This window comes from Ictalurus punctatus, chromosome 13, assembly GCF_001660625.3.
Source record: "Ictalurus punctatus breed USDA103 chromosome 13, Coco_2.0, whole genome shotgun sequence".
NCBI lineage: Eukaryota > Metazoa > Chordata > Actinopteri > Siluriformes > Ictaluridae > Ictalurus > Ictalurus punctatus.
Genome location: NC_030428.2, coordinates 13872260 through 13886094, shown reverse-complemented (window position 1 = coordinate 13886094; position 13835 = coordinate 13872260). Strand labels below are relative to the sequence as shown.

General features: G+C 37.7%; 1 protein-coding gene across 4 annotated transcripts in view; it reads right to left on the bottom strand.

The window, feature by feature from the left end:
- Window positions 1–13835, bottom strand: part of cacna1g (calcium channel, voltage-dependent, T type, alpha 1G subunit) — a 126276-nt gene that overhangs the window by 73566 nt on the left and 38875 nt on the right. For all 4 annotated transcript variants that reach the window (XM_053685392.1, XM_053685391.1, XM_053685389.1 and 1 more), the window contains exons 9-12: window positions 2556–2707; window positions 2016–2201; window positions 1587–1701; window positions 1313–1468 (exon numbers count right to left, since the gene is read on the bottom strand). In XM_053685392.1, the coding sequence (XP_053541367.1) occupies window positions 1313–1468; window positions 1587–1701; window positions 2016–2201; window positions 2556–2707 (609 nt within the window). The remainder of the gene's footprint in view (window positions 1–1312; window positions 1469–1586; window positions 1702–2015; window positions 2202–2555; window positions 2708–13835) is intronic.

The following is a 13835-nucleotide window of genomic DNA, read 5'->3' as shown; positions in this document are numbered from 1 at the left end:
TGTTCACCTTAATGTCTGGAGATACTTTGAGCTACGACCACCTCATTCAGGCCATTTAACAATGTTTATTAAAGCAAATTCGATGGCACAGTTAAGTATTTAGAAAAGAATAATGTTCCATCTGATAACTAAAGCTGTTATCCATTAGCCTCAATAATACATTTCTGCAATTAGTAAATGTTTTGGAATCAACCTTGATCTATCAATCTTTTTGTAAAGTTGTGTGTAAATGTTTTTGTAAATGGTTTCTAAACCGAACTAAAAATTCCCACTAGATGATCAGTTTCTGATAGAAATCCATCCATCCATTTTCCATACCACTTATCCTAAGTGTCATGGGAGAGCCTGGAGCCTATCCCAGCGACCTTGAGGCATGAGGCAGGGGACACCCTGGGGAAAACTCCAAAGCACAGGGAAAACATGCAAGCTCTGCACACATAGGTTGGAGGCAGGATTTGAGCCCCCAGCCCCAGAGGTGTGAGGCAAACATGCTAACCACTAAGCCAGTGTGACCCCACCCTCTGATAGAAATGTGTACAGTATAATAATTCAAACTATTAGACTATGTCTAGAACAGCAGCGGAGAATGGTAAAATTGTCTAACAGACTGACTTTTCCACTTTGTGATTCCATTTTCACTGTAGTGTTAAATGTGAAAAATGTGCCCTTCATCACTGCTTGTCTAAAGCAAGAAGATCAAAGTCGTTGTTTTTACAGCTTGCGGCGAGAGAGATGGCGTTTAATTAAAACGGCACAGAAACCAGTCTGCACCTCTTTTCTTTTCAAAGAAAACCCCCTCCACCTAAAAAAATGATACATGGGTATAGCCTTCATGTCTGAATTATCCAGGGGTTATCCTGTTCTTCCCATTGTTTTCTTTCTGTCTGTATACCTGGCACAGAGGAATATCTGCTATGTGTTGGGTGATAAGTGCTTGCATAAGACCAGAGGGAAAAAAAAACAAAGGAGAAAACGAAGGGAGGAATGTGAGACAAAGTGCTCTGAGGTGAGCAAGAGCATGGAGCTGGCATGAGATTGATGGTCCCACAGTGAAAACGCAACAAGGAACTCATCAATGCCTGCTGAAAAAATGAAACCATTAGAGAAAAAGGAGAGCGAAGAGAGAGAGTAGAGGTGGAGAGAGAATAGCTGAGAGGAAAAAGACAGACTTGGAATATGATCAGCAGGAGAGGAATGGAAAGAATGAGAAAGACAGGCAGGGGTAGGAAGGAGGAGAGCAGAAAAGGAAGAAAGAGAGCAAACAAAAAGTAAATGATAGAGGGGGAGAGCGATCATTTGAGGATTGCCCTACCTCCGTCTGGAAGCCCTCCACTAAGATAGCCACCAGTAAGTTGAACAGAACGTAATTCCCAAAGGTCATTAGGGCGATGAAGTAGAGAGCCGCGACAGGTGAGGTGGAGGCCATGCCATTATAGAGAACCTTATTCCAGTCTTCCTGGGTGAGGATCTAATGAAGGCAGTCAAAGATTCAACACTCAACGCTCTTCTATTTCTACAGATATACTGAAATCAAAGCTGAGTTGTCAAAGACAATAATTCTTTCACGTTATATTGGGCACAATTACCTGAAACACTGTGACAATGGCCCAGAGCAAAGAGTCGAAATTCTTGCGGTCGGGCAATGTGTCACCATCTCTCTCTGAACCAAACTTACACCCAAACAGGTGCATTCCCAAAATACTGTTTCAAACAGAGTGAGAGTTATCAGCTTGTTAGAAATGTTAACTTCATACAGTTTAAATTCGGTGGTACATTTAAGACTGTGGAAATATTCGGCAAACATTAGTATATGTGAGAAGGTTTACACCAAAATATTAAATAAATATATACTGTAGACACCACACAATATGGCAGAAATATTTAGAGTCACAATTTTATGGCTCAACATTATAAAATCACAGAATTGTCAGCATCTTATAAGTTTTGGTGTACAGTTGATGCTGTAGCATCAACTGGTTTCATACATAACTGGCCTCTTTCTCATGCATTCAGACCTGAAGATGAAGATAAAGAGCATCAGCAGCATGCAGAAAGTAGCCACATTGTCCATAGTCTTCATCAGAACCACGAGCTGTCTCTGCAGCGCCGGCATGAAGCGCACCAGCTTCAGCACCCGCATCAACCTGAAGGTCCTCAGCACTGACAAACCCCCACCCTGCTGGCCCACGATCTCCCACACACTGCACCACACACAAACATACAGACATCTTGTAACTCATAATATACATACAATCATCTTAACTCCTCTGAGAGTTCTAAGTATTCTCAGATAAAAGAGGCAAGTTCAACAGTGTAATAAATATCAGTGCATGAATATGAAATCAAAATCGTCATCCTGACAGCTGACAGTTACCAGACCGAACAGCTACCAGCTGTCACAGGCTCAGTAATGGTGGCAATTTGTCAAGGTGCCACTATTTTGAAGCAACTGCCAGAAAGAATTCTAATAATGATGATGAATATGACAAAATATTACAGCTGCAGTGATGCTGACAGCGTGCTTCTAAACTCCTGCATTGCTGACACACACGTACCTTATTACGACAATAATGCCATCAAAAATGTTGTAAGGGTTCTTGATGTAGCCAAAAGGGCCATATACCAGCAGCTTCAGGAGCATCTCCAGGGAAAAGAGACTGGTAAACACAATATTACTGATCTCCAGTGCATTGGTTAGCTCATCAGGCTGAGGCACATGGAAAACAAGAGAACAAGAAGGACAGGAAGTCAGAAATACAGTAGTTTTAGAACAAACAAAAGGCTCTAACAGCTCCAGAGAGCGAATATAATTTAAGGCAGAGATAGGAATGTTTTATTACAAATGATTAATTACAGACTGCACACTGAAAACACAGTACTAGTAAAACAGATTAAGAGAATTTTTTTTTGGCCACTAGGTTGCTTTAAATGTCTTCATTTTATCATTTTATCTCAAGGCACATGTTTCTGTGGTTTTTAGCCTACATAAGAGTATATAAACAAACAAACAAATAAATAAATAATCCACACACAGTGATCTGTGGGGTCCAAACAACCTTCTCAAATATTTCCCCAGTGCCCAATTCTTGTCAAGTTTTATAAACCAATAAAGAGACCATATATGAACATGCTCGATGCTAATCGTGTGAAATGCCTGCTGTAATCTTATTGGATAATGGTGCCCATGCATTTGAAGTAAACCTGTCGTCGTTAAAAAAAATACACTTAGCGTAACGATGCAGTATACCAACTTTCAGCTCAATCAGACTTACAGTTTCTGAGAAACATCTATTTCAACTTAGTCCCCTTTTAATGACCATGCAACAAACTTTGCTGCCCTGCTGAACTGGACCTTTCCCTAAACATGCCTTTCAGGTTTCATGGGAATCCATCCAACTAGTCTTGAGTTACAGCTGTTTGAGTAAACTAAGCTTGCCCCACTAGGATTGATTGGAATGTGGCAGCCATATTGTTTACAAATTCCTACATGATCAAGATTCAAACTCTGATGAGGAATATGACACAACCTTTGTGAAGATAGGGCAAAAATCTTATGATTATAATAATTTGCAAATCCATGCAACCAATCATGGAGTTACAGCTGTCCAAGTAAATTAGGCTCCTCTTCCTCAGAACTGAGTGGCAGGTGGCAGTCACTGTCACAGATCTCAATATATTTTTTGATGATTATTAAGGATCACACTCTGCTGAGTTGTTTGACAACAAATTTCACGAAGATAGGCTTAAAAACCTGGGACTAGTTTGCAAAAGTAGGTTTACTTAGTTTATAATCTACAAAAACAGTAGGGTTCCAGCACTTTTGGTGCTTTGACCCCTAATAACAACGTTAACCATGTTAATGTAACCATGACAGCAGCAGCACTTATATTATCTATGTGATAAATTATCTTAAAACACACACACACACACACACACACACACACACACACACACACACACACACACAGTGAACATGCCTAATTTCTAATGTTCTAATGCAGGGGTGAGGAGGACAACAATATGATAGTGACACTGATATTGCAATGTATTACATCATGATCATTTTCTGAGAGTGTTGCAGGTTTTCAGTGTGTGTCACTGGTGTTAGGACACTGACCAACTCCATTGTTATTCATAAGAACTTATTTCCTGCTTTAACCTGTTTTTGTTAGAAACGTTATAAAATAAATAAAAAAATATGAAAAAGTAGATATAATCTGAATAAATTCTGGATTATTAAATATAAGTATATTCAATTCTAACAATTAATCCATAGTAATATTATTACACTATTCCATATCATAGAAAATGGATGCAGCCTCCTGCTGGTTAAAAGTCTGCATACATTAGAGAGCAGGGCATGTAAGATAAATGAATGTTGTATTTAGTGACAATCGTAACAGAATTAGCACTGCAGGATTAATAACATTAGTGTAACACATTAAACACATTTTCTCACTGTTTAACACAGCACCTCAGTTTAGAACCCTGCTGCATTGAGCAATCAGCATCATGCTAATCAAAACTCTCCAGAACAAGTCAACTGTAAAGAAGAATTACTGAAGATATAATAGTTTAAACGATGCTTGTCTCACGGGCTCATACATAATTTCCAACAAGAGTACATGTTAGGAAACATGTTTCCAGAAAATGAGAAATGCAAACATTGCTACGCCCCCAGAGTTTTCCGTTAAAACCCAAACCCAGTCTGTGCACTTTTAACATCCAGAGGAGTAACATCATTCAGAGTCATTAAATTTGATGTTTGACGTAACTATTTTTGCATTTAGTGATGCTCACAAATATATATTTATATATAACCCTAGTTGTGCCCAAATGTTTGCATACCCCTTGCATAATGTTAATACTTTTAACAAAATAAGAGGGATCATAAAAATACCATGTTGTTGTTTATTTAGTAATGTCCTGAATAAGCTATTTCACATAACAGATGTTTACACATAGTCCACAAGACAAGATAATAGCTGAATGTATAAAAATTACCCTGTTCAAAAGTTTACATACCCTTTATTCTTAATACTCTGTGTCGTTACCTGGATGATCCACAACTATTCTTTTTTTTTGTTTGTTTGTTTTTTGATGGTTCTTCATGAGTTCCCTGTTTGTCCTGAGAAGTTAAACTGCCCACTGTTATTCAGAAAAATCCTCCAGGTCCTGCACATTCTTTGCTTTTCCAGCATATTCTGCATTTTTGTCTCCTTTCCAAGAGCAACTATATGATTTTGCGATCCATCTTTTCACACTGAGGACAACTGAGGGACTCGTACACAGCTATTCCATAAGGTGCAAATATTCACAGATGCTCAAGAAGGTAACATGATACAATAAGAGACAGCGGGGTATAAACTTTTGAACAGGATGATCGGTGTAAATTGTTAGTATTTTGTCTTTTGGAAGACATGAAACTATCTTATTTAGTGTCTGATGGGCAGCACTAAATGAAAAAAACAAACAAACAACAATTTACACTGATCAACCTGTTCAAAAGTTTACATCCCCCTGGCACAGGCACGCACTAACTTTTCCTCCTGTTATACGTCAGAATTTGTGTTATCCTGAAAGAATAGAGTCTTATTTGTCTTAACTGATGGATTTCTTTTAGTCATTACTATGAAACTACATATTTCATATTTTCATTAAATTTATGAGTGCAGTTGAAATAAATAAACTATTATTCTATATTTTATATATGTGTATATAAAATTGCAAGCAAATATAAAATATATCTAAAATTGCAATTATACTATCTGTAGCCAGTCAGTTGAGGTTCACATTATAAGTCCCCTTTTACGTAAATTTACACCAATGCAGGTGCTCTTGTCTGATATGAATGTTTTTTGGGGATTATGAAGTGATAATGAAGTGATAATGTGACAATCACTTGTTTTACTGACGTGATAATGTCAGTAAAACAATTCCTTATGAAGGTAAAACATCAGTCACAGTCATAGAAAAATGCTAGGACTTTCAGAGCAGATCCAGAAAAAGCAATACTGCATATGTGAGCTTAACATGAGCAAATGCTAAAACATTTGGTGAAAATGTTTCCTTTATTGCATTTTACCCTTTCCTCATATCACAACTACCTCAAAAGACAGAAACTGCCTCAGCAAGTCTAGTGATATTAACTATAAGCTTTTGTTACTTGTTAGATATACTGTATTACCCGTGTAAGTGGTGTATCAAAACAAAAGAAAGAAAAGTTGGATGCTAAATATATATTGGCTGATCGACTGCATTGTGGCTAAGAAAAAAAAAGTTATATAAATTCTTTTTGGGTTAAATTATTCCTTTAAATAAACCAAAAACCCAATCCAGGATGTAATCATAACTGTATCAAAGACCAACATAAAAACAAGAACACATCAGCATGATCTCAGAACGTTTACCACAAAAGAGCAAACCACTGGTATTCCTCCAGAAGAAAACAGCCAGGTCACATAAAACAGTGCATGATAAAAGTACATTTAAAATCCTGTTATTACTCTGAGTCCCCAGAGATGATACAGTGTATATAAAAATGGCTGTGACTCACCCAACATTCATCCAGTAAATACAGTGAAATGTTCTGCACTTTAACCTCATATTAGATATTATCATTTCATTTTGAATCCAGAGCCAAAACAGCAACAATTGCATCAAGGTCCAATAACTCACAGACTGCGGTGTTTGTGGGTCCTGCAGTGTTTGACATGTTGGGCACACAGTCTACCCAGCAGGAAGCCCTTCAATTCAAATCAAGACCACTTATGGGAAGAAATCAGCACATAAAACATTCAAGCCTGCAGGGAGCTGAAGAAAATTTCCAGGAAGAATAAAAGCATGAACTCTGCATGTATTTCTGGTCTACAGACTTGCTTGATGTAAAATGAAAATAAAGTTTTGTGAGGCCTATGTCACACTTTCAAGAATATCTGGAAATAGAGATAGCTCTTTACTTTTCTTGAGTTTAAGAGCCATATCTCACCACCTATTATCTGCAACAGTTCCATCATTCATTCATTCATTCATCTTCAGTAACTACTTTATCCTGGTTGCGGTGGATCCGGAGCCTATCCCGGGAACACAGGGAGTGAGGAAGTAATAGGGACGGCAGTCCATCGCGAGGCATAAACATTCACAAACAAATTTGCATATACAGGCAATCCACCGACAGGCATTTTTTGGGAGGTGGGAGGACACTTGAGAACAAGGAGAAAACCCACATGGACACAAGGAGAACATGTGAAAGTGAACACAGACAGTAACCCAAGCTCAGGATCAAGCCAGCTGCCCCGGAGCTTTAAACCTCTAACTGGGCAGTCAGAGAAGGAACAGGACCACAATCGTTGTTACAGTGAATATGTGTTACTCTTTCAATGTTCATCTGAATTTATGACGGTAAAACACACAGCACTGGGTTGCATAAATGACTGTGGGAAACACAGTGTTCTCCAGCAGTGGATAAATTGGGATTTACTGGCATTTAGTACACTTCAAAAACTCTACTGTTCACAGAAAGAAGACTTTTTCACAGGGTGAGTAATAAAGAAAAAAGGATGAATAAACGAGCCTTAGACCGCTGATGGGCTGTTACTTCTATTATGCCAAACACACAGAGACAATACGGAGACTTTGTAGTTATAGTAGTTATTTTTTGGAAGGAGAAACCTCTAGATTATACTGCTGTATAGGCATTAGGCAATGAACACAACTCTGGCCTTGAGGTTTGAGATGTAAATAAATAACTGTGGATTCTGATAACAAATGAGCTCATATGATTACACTGTGTAAAGGCATGAGAGTCCAGTTTCTGAAAACAGTGAGCAAAAGTCAGCACGCCCAAGATATAAACCTCTTGAAAAACACTGGCTGTCCTTATCACAGTCAAAGCAACTGATCTAATGATTAGAGCTCAGTGCAGTACTGGGTACAGTCTTAATCATCCTCAGTGTGCTCCAGTGTGATCACCATCAGCATCTCCATGCCAGCACGCCAGCACTTGATGCAAACCAGACGCCACCATCAGCTGGCTCAGCCAGCGCAGCAATAACAATGACAGCCCCATCCTGAAGAGCAGAAAGCAGGAAATGGACAGAAGGACTAAAGCGGTTATTGAAGACAAGCCCTCTAATGACCATGTTAAAACTCAACTTTCAAGCATTTACAAGTACTGTGGAGCCAAAAGTCATGTGGCACATTTTTGGCACGAAGATAAACATTACATCAGGAGGCCATAAAAGGAAAAGCTGTTAACAGGAAGGAGAATAAGATGACCAGGATTAGATCCGTTCACAATAACCACACCCTGCCCACAGGCCTACATCCAGTTCTCTATTTTAGTAGCTTTTGTTGGAAAGTTAGTGTACATTCCTTTAAAAGGTAAAGTAAAAGGTGAGGATTTGGAAGATTTTTCCCCTTTTCAGCATATGCCATATTTCACATGCTTTTTTTCTTTACTTTAATTGATTTTTGATGCTAATCAAATTAATTCTGCAATTATCTGAAATTGCACCTAACTGCAAACAGCCTTGGCAGATCTAATTGGGGAAAACCATACTTGTAATTAGACATTATGTTAAGAGTGCCAATGGAGTGGGATAGTCTGAATACTGATACTGAACACGTATACATATCCATTCATGCTGTTACTTGCACTGTATAATTAATCAGTGTTTTCTGCTGCTGATGCACACCCGACGCATTCTCAAACATTTTTTACTTAATACCAGGAATTAGGAAATGATCTCGTCAAATTAAAGGAAAAACAGTGGCTCTGTTTATACTGTGCAGCATTTTTGCCAGTTTAGCGCCACTTGTCAGAAAAGCGTCACTGTAAATCAATACAAAGTTATTCTTACTTATCCCCTTTATCCCATGATGAAAGATTTCTATCATTTTGGGAGTGTCCTTTTCTGAGATGACAATGTCCCCATCTACAGTGAACAAGGGGTTCACGGAATTGTTTGATGAGTATGAAAATGATGTAAATCATATGCTATGGCTTCCACAGTCACCAGATCCCAAATCTCAACCCAACTGAACACCTACAGGTATGGGATATTTTGGACTAATGTGTTTGAAGGAATATTCAGTATTCAGCATCAAAGCTGGACAGGCAGCTTCTAATACGCTTTGATAATATCAAGATCTAATACATCTTCTAATAGGCTTTGATTCTGATGTGCTAAGCTGTTTGCGCCCATTTTCAGGCTTAATTAGTTTGCATACTGAGGGGAAAATCTTGCATATTATGTATAAAACTGGCACAGGAACCTAAACATGCAATTTAAGCACCATGCGAAACATAAAGTGCCCTTATCGTCTACATACAGTACATATGTATTTGTGGGAGGATTGGGGAAAAAGGGATGTCAGTGCAAAGAAATGGTGGAGAAATGCGGAAATCTAGTTTCACCAAAACCAGGTGTAAATCAGTGTCTTACTCACTTGCTCTGAGGTGTATAGGAATTAATGCTATATGCATTGATTTGCCTCAGCATTAGGCCAGTTTTTTTTCTCATTCTATATTTTCTTATTGACCGAACACTCTCCATTTCACATACACATTAAATAAATAAATAAATAAACTTTTGTGGTATTGCCAATTTTCAATAGAGTGTTTAATTAATATTTCTTTTAAAACATATGAAGTAGATTATTCAGTACACATCAGAATTTTTTTTTAAACCAATTAGTAATCAAAATGCATATTAGCTGTATTAATGCCCTTCATACTGCTTAGGCTACTTTTCCTGACACAAGGGTCTTTATTTAACAAGAAATTCATTTACACATTATTTTCATTTCATTTCAGCTTTTCCTCTTTAATCCCAAGCGTTTTGACAGTTCTATGGCTGATCTTTTCCACCACTTCACAGCAGCTTTCAAACTGAGGAAATTACAAGCAAAACTGGTTATCACTAGTTGTCCAAACTTTTGTATACCAAACAAACTATAATCAGCCACAATTCGTAACTTCTTCACCTTTTTTCCCTGCACAATTTATACAATACTCCTTTAAAATGCAAATGGTTTAGGGAGAGAAAATGTGCCATGTACACAAGACATACTGTAAAGTATACTGCATGTTTAGGCTCATATGCAAGGCCAAACTACTCCTAAAATCCTATACATGGGAACCTCACTGTATTGTGTACAGATCATTTTATTATTATCATTAAACTAAAGATGTGAGCAGTTATTCTACACAAGAGTTGAGAAATGCTTATAGTGAAAGTCTGTTATTTTTATGCAGGCTTCAGCCTCGATGGAGCACCTGGAAGCATCTTATTGCACCACTGCAAAACATGATACCAGATCTCCATATTCCTCATGAGGCTTATTTGAGCTAAAACTTTATGCTCCCCATAAACAGTCAGCCATTTCTGCAACTGTGTGTAGTTAGACTTATTCCAAAAGCATACAAAAAGCCAGTGCTACACTCGGTGAAATATTTCTGATACAAAACAGTTGCAAGAGAGGAGTTTTAGAAAAAAAAAATATATATATATATATATATATATATATATATATATATATATATATATATATATATATATATATATATATATATATATATATATATTTATATATGTATATATATTTTCACTGAGTTTTAAGACTTTTACCCAGATGACCTAAATCCATAAACATGGGCACAATCCAAGAACAAACAAGCTGGCAAGACCTGAAATATCTCAAAATGCTCTTTAATATTATAAAAGCAAAAATGGAATAAATATTTGGAGGGAATATAAAAGAAAATCCTCACAAAAAAGTAAAGAGAAGAAACAGAATTGAATTGAAAACCCTAGTGTATGAAGCTTACATCATCCAACTATTACAAAATTCAGTTCATGTCTGGTCTGCAGTCCTGTGCATGTTAGATATAATAAATAAAAATGCAGTGAAAGATATTTATTGTGGATTTTGAGAAACCAAATTTGTTGTTCATACTTAGCCTGGAGCTTATCGCAGGGGAGACGGGGCACAAGGCGGGGGACACCCTGGACAGCGTGCCAACCCATCGTAGGGCACAATCGCACACACTTCAGACAATTTAGGAATGCCAATCAGCCTACAACGCATGTCTATGGACTGGGGGAGGAAACCAGAGCTTTCAGAGGAAAGCACAGGGAGAACATGCAAACTCAGGGTGGAAGTGGGATTTGAACCCCCTATTCTTTTTCTTATTATTAATAATAATAATAATAATAATAATAATAATAATAATAATAATAATAATAATAACAATATTATTAAGAAACAGATCTTTTCAAACAAAATCTTTCATCAGCTGTGCAAGCAATGTGCTTCTGAAGCTGTAGGAAGTGAAAGAGTGGATGTTTGGAATACACGCACACACCAATATATTATATATATATATATATACACATACACACACACACTCAGCAAAAAAGAAACATCCTCTCACATTCAACTGCTTTTATTTCCAGCAACTTTTCTGAAAGAAATTTTCAGGTCTTAACATGTGAAAATATTTGGATTAACATAAGAACATTCAACAACTAAGACATAATTTGAGCGAGTTTCACAGACATTTGACGAACAGAAATGGAATAATGAGTCCCTGAGCAAAGGGGGGGTCAATATCAAAAGTAACAGTATCTGGTGTGTCCACCAGCTGCTTTAATACTACAGTCTCATCCTCATGGACTGCACCAGATTGGTCAGTTCTTGCTGTGAGATGTTACCCCACTCTTCCAATAAGGTATTTGCAAGTTCTCGATCACGTCTGAGGGGTACATGGTTACATGTGATTTTCCATTGCGAGGACGATCAGCTATCCTTCCTGTCTCCCTGTAGCACTGTCTTAGGCGTCTTACATTACAGACATTGCAGTTTATTGCTCTGGCCACATCTGCAGTCCTCATGCCTCCCTGCAGCAGGCCTACAGCATGTTCACGCAGGTGAGCAGGAACCCTAGGCATCTTTCTTCTGGTGTTTTTCAGAGTCAGTAGAAAGGTCTCTTTAGTGTCCTAAGTTATTGTAACTGTGACCTTAGTTGCCTACTGCCTGTGAACTGTTAGTGTCTTGAGGACTGTTCCACATGTGTATGTGCAATAATTGTTTGTGGTTCATTGAACAAGTGTGAAAAACATTGTATAAACACTTTCCAATAAAGATCTGTAACTTATTTGGATTTTACAAAATTATATATATATATATATATATATATATATATATATATATATATATATATATATATATATATATATATATATATATATATGTGTGTGTGTGTGTGTGTGTGTGTGTGTGTGTGTGTGTGTGTGTGTGTAATATTATATATTAGCCCATCCCTGCAGTCACAAAGTCTCTGATTGCATCTTGTGTAGCTCGCTTTGAAGCTAGTGTTGAAGCAGAATCTTTAAAAACTATTATTCTAAGGAAATAAACATAAGTGATTATCTTTAACAGGCAGATTAAAGGTTAGGTCAGAAAATCTGTTCACCTTTGGTGTCAAACATTTAAACAAAAGATTAATCAATAACACCAGTAAACTTCAGGGATTTACACTCATAATAACAGGATTACAGAGTGTGTCAGAAAGTGAAGCCAAAGACACCCTCCTGTCTGTAGTGATACTAAAGGCTTCCACCCATGCATCAATATTTGACCTGTTAGGAATGAGAAGGAAAGTGGCCTCATAAATTGCGGCTCTAATCAGTACCATTCAGAAGCACCCAACAAATATTGAGCCTTGTTTTGTGCCAAGTGTGAGAGAACATGTAACAGTCGGTACTATAGCCAGGGCACGAGTGCTGAAATCCACGGCTAATAAAATAACAACAGTGCAAGAACAATAAAAGCACCTCATATAAATTAAATTATACTACACATTCATCATCACTGAATGGTGGATGAAACAGGCTATTACTCTTTGAATGGGTAATATTACATGAGGAAACTAGAGAACTACGTCCCACATTTCATCTGCAGGCTTCAGTTGGGGTTAGAAATGAAGTGCTGGGCGATTTGAACACCTGCCAATTCCTACCCAAAGCTACCAACCAGAGAGGGTGAAGACTAACACATGGTTCCTCCAAGACACGTGAACCCAGCCAACCGCATTTTTTCAAACTACACAAGATATTCTGAAGCACCACCTGCACTCTTCCGCATACATGAGCTCATAGCCTACTGACAAAAAGTTTCAAGCAACCCAAAAAGTATCAATCAATCAAAAGTATCAATCAATTATATTCTTAAAATGTATCAATAATCTTTTATTCTTAAATAAAAGAAATAATATGAAGATAGTATGCAGAAAATGTTCAAACAAAAAGGCTTATTTTGCAGTGGCCACCTTGGTAGCACCCTAGTGAATAGTCTGCATCGCACACGTAACTTCCAACCTCTGCTGTAAGCAAAGATTGAGGAAAACAATGTTCTTAAGGAAGTGATGCATAATGTCAAAAGATGAAAGAACAAAGCTCTTGAGTCACTGTAGATCAACTGTCTAGTTAACAGAGGTTTAAAGAGTCCTGCACAGGAGAACACAGGGCCATATCCCAATCCAAGCTAATAAGCATAACAAGAAAAGGTGGTGATAAGAAGACCGGACCAGTAAAAAAGAGAGGAATAAAACCTCCAGGATAGTAAAAGAGAACAGATGCAATTAGGCAGGTTGGCATCAAGTTTTATTTGCTCAGGGACTAGGTCAAAGAACCAGAGTAACCTTGTAAATCCACATTCCTTCTTAGGCCGTCTCCCGCTTTCCAGATGGGCCACAAGATAAAGGCAGCTTCTCTGCCAGAATTCTTCAGCAGTCAACACTAGAGGAGATACAGAGAAGGGAAACACCGTCC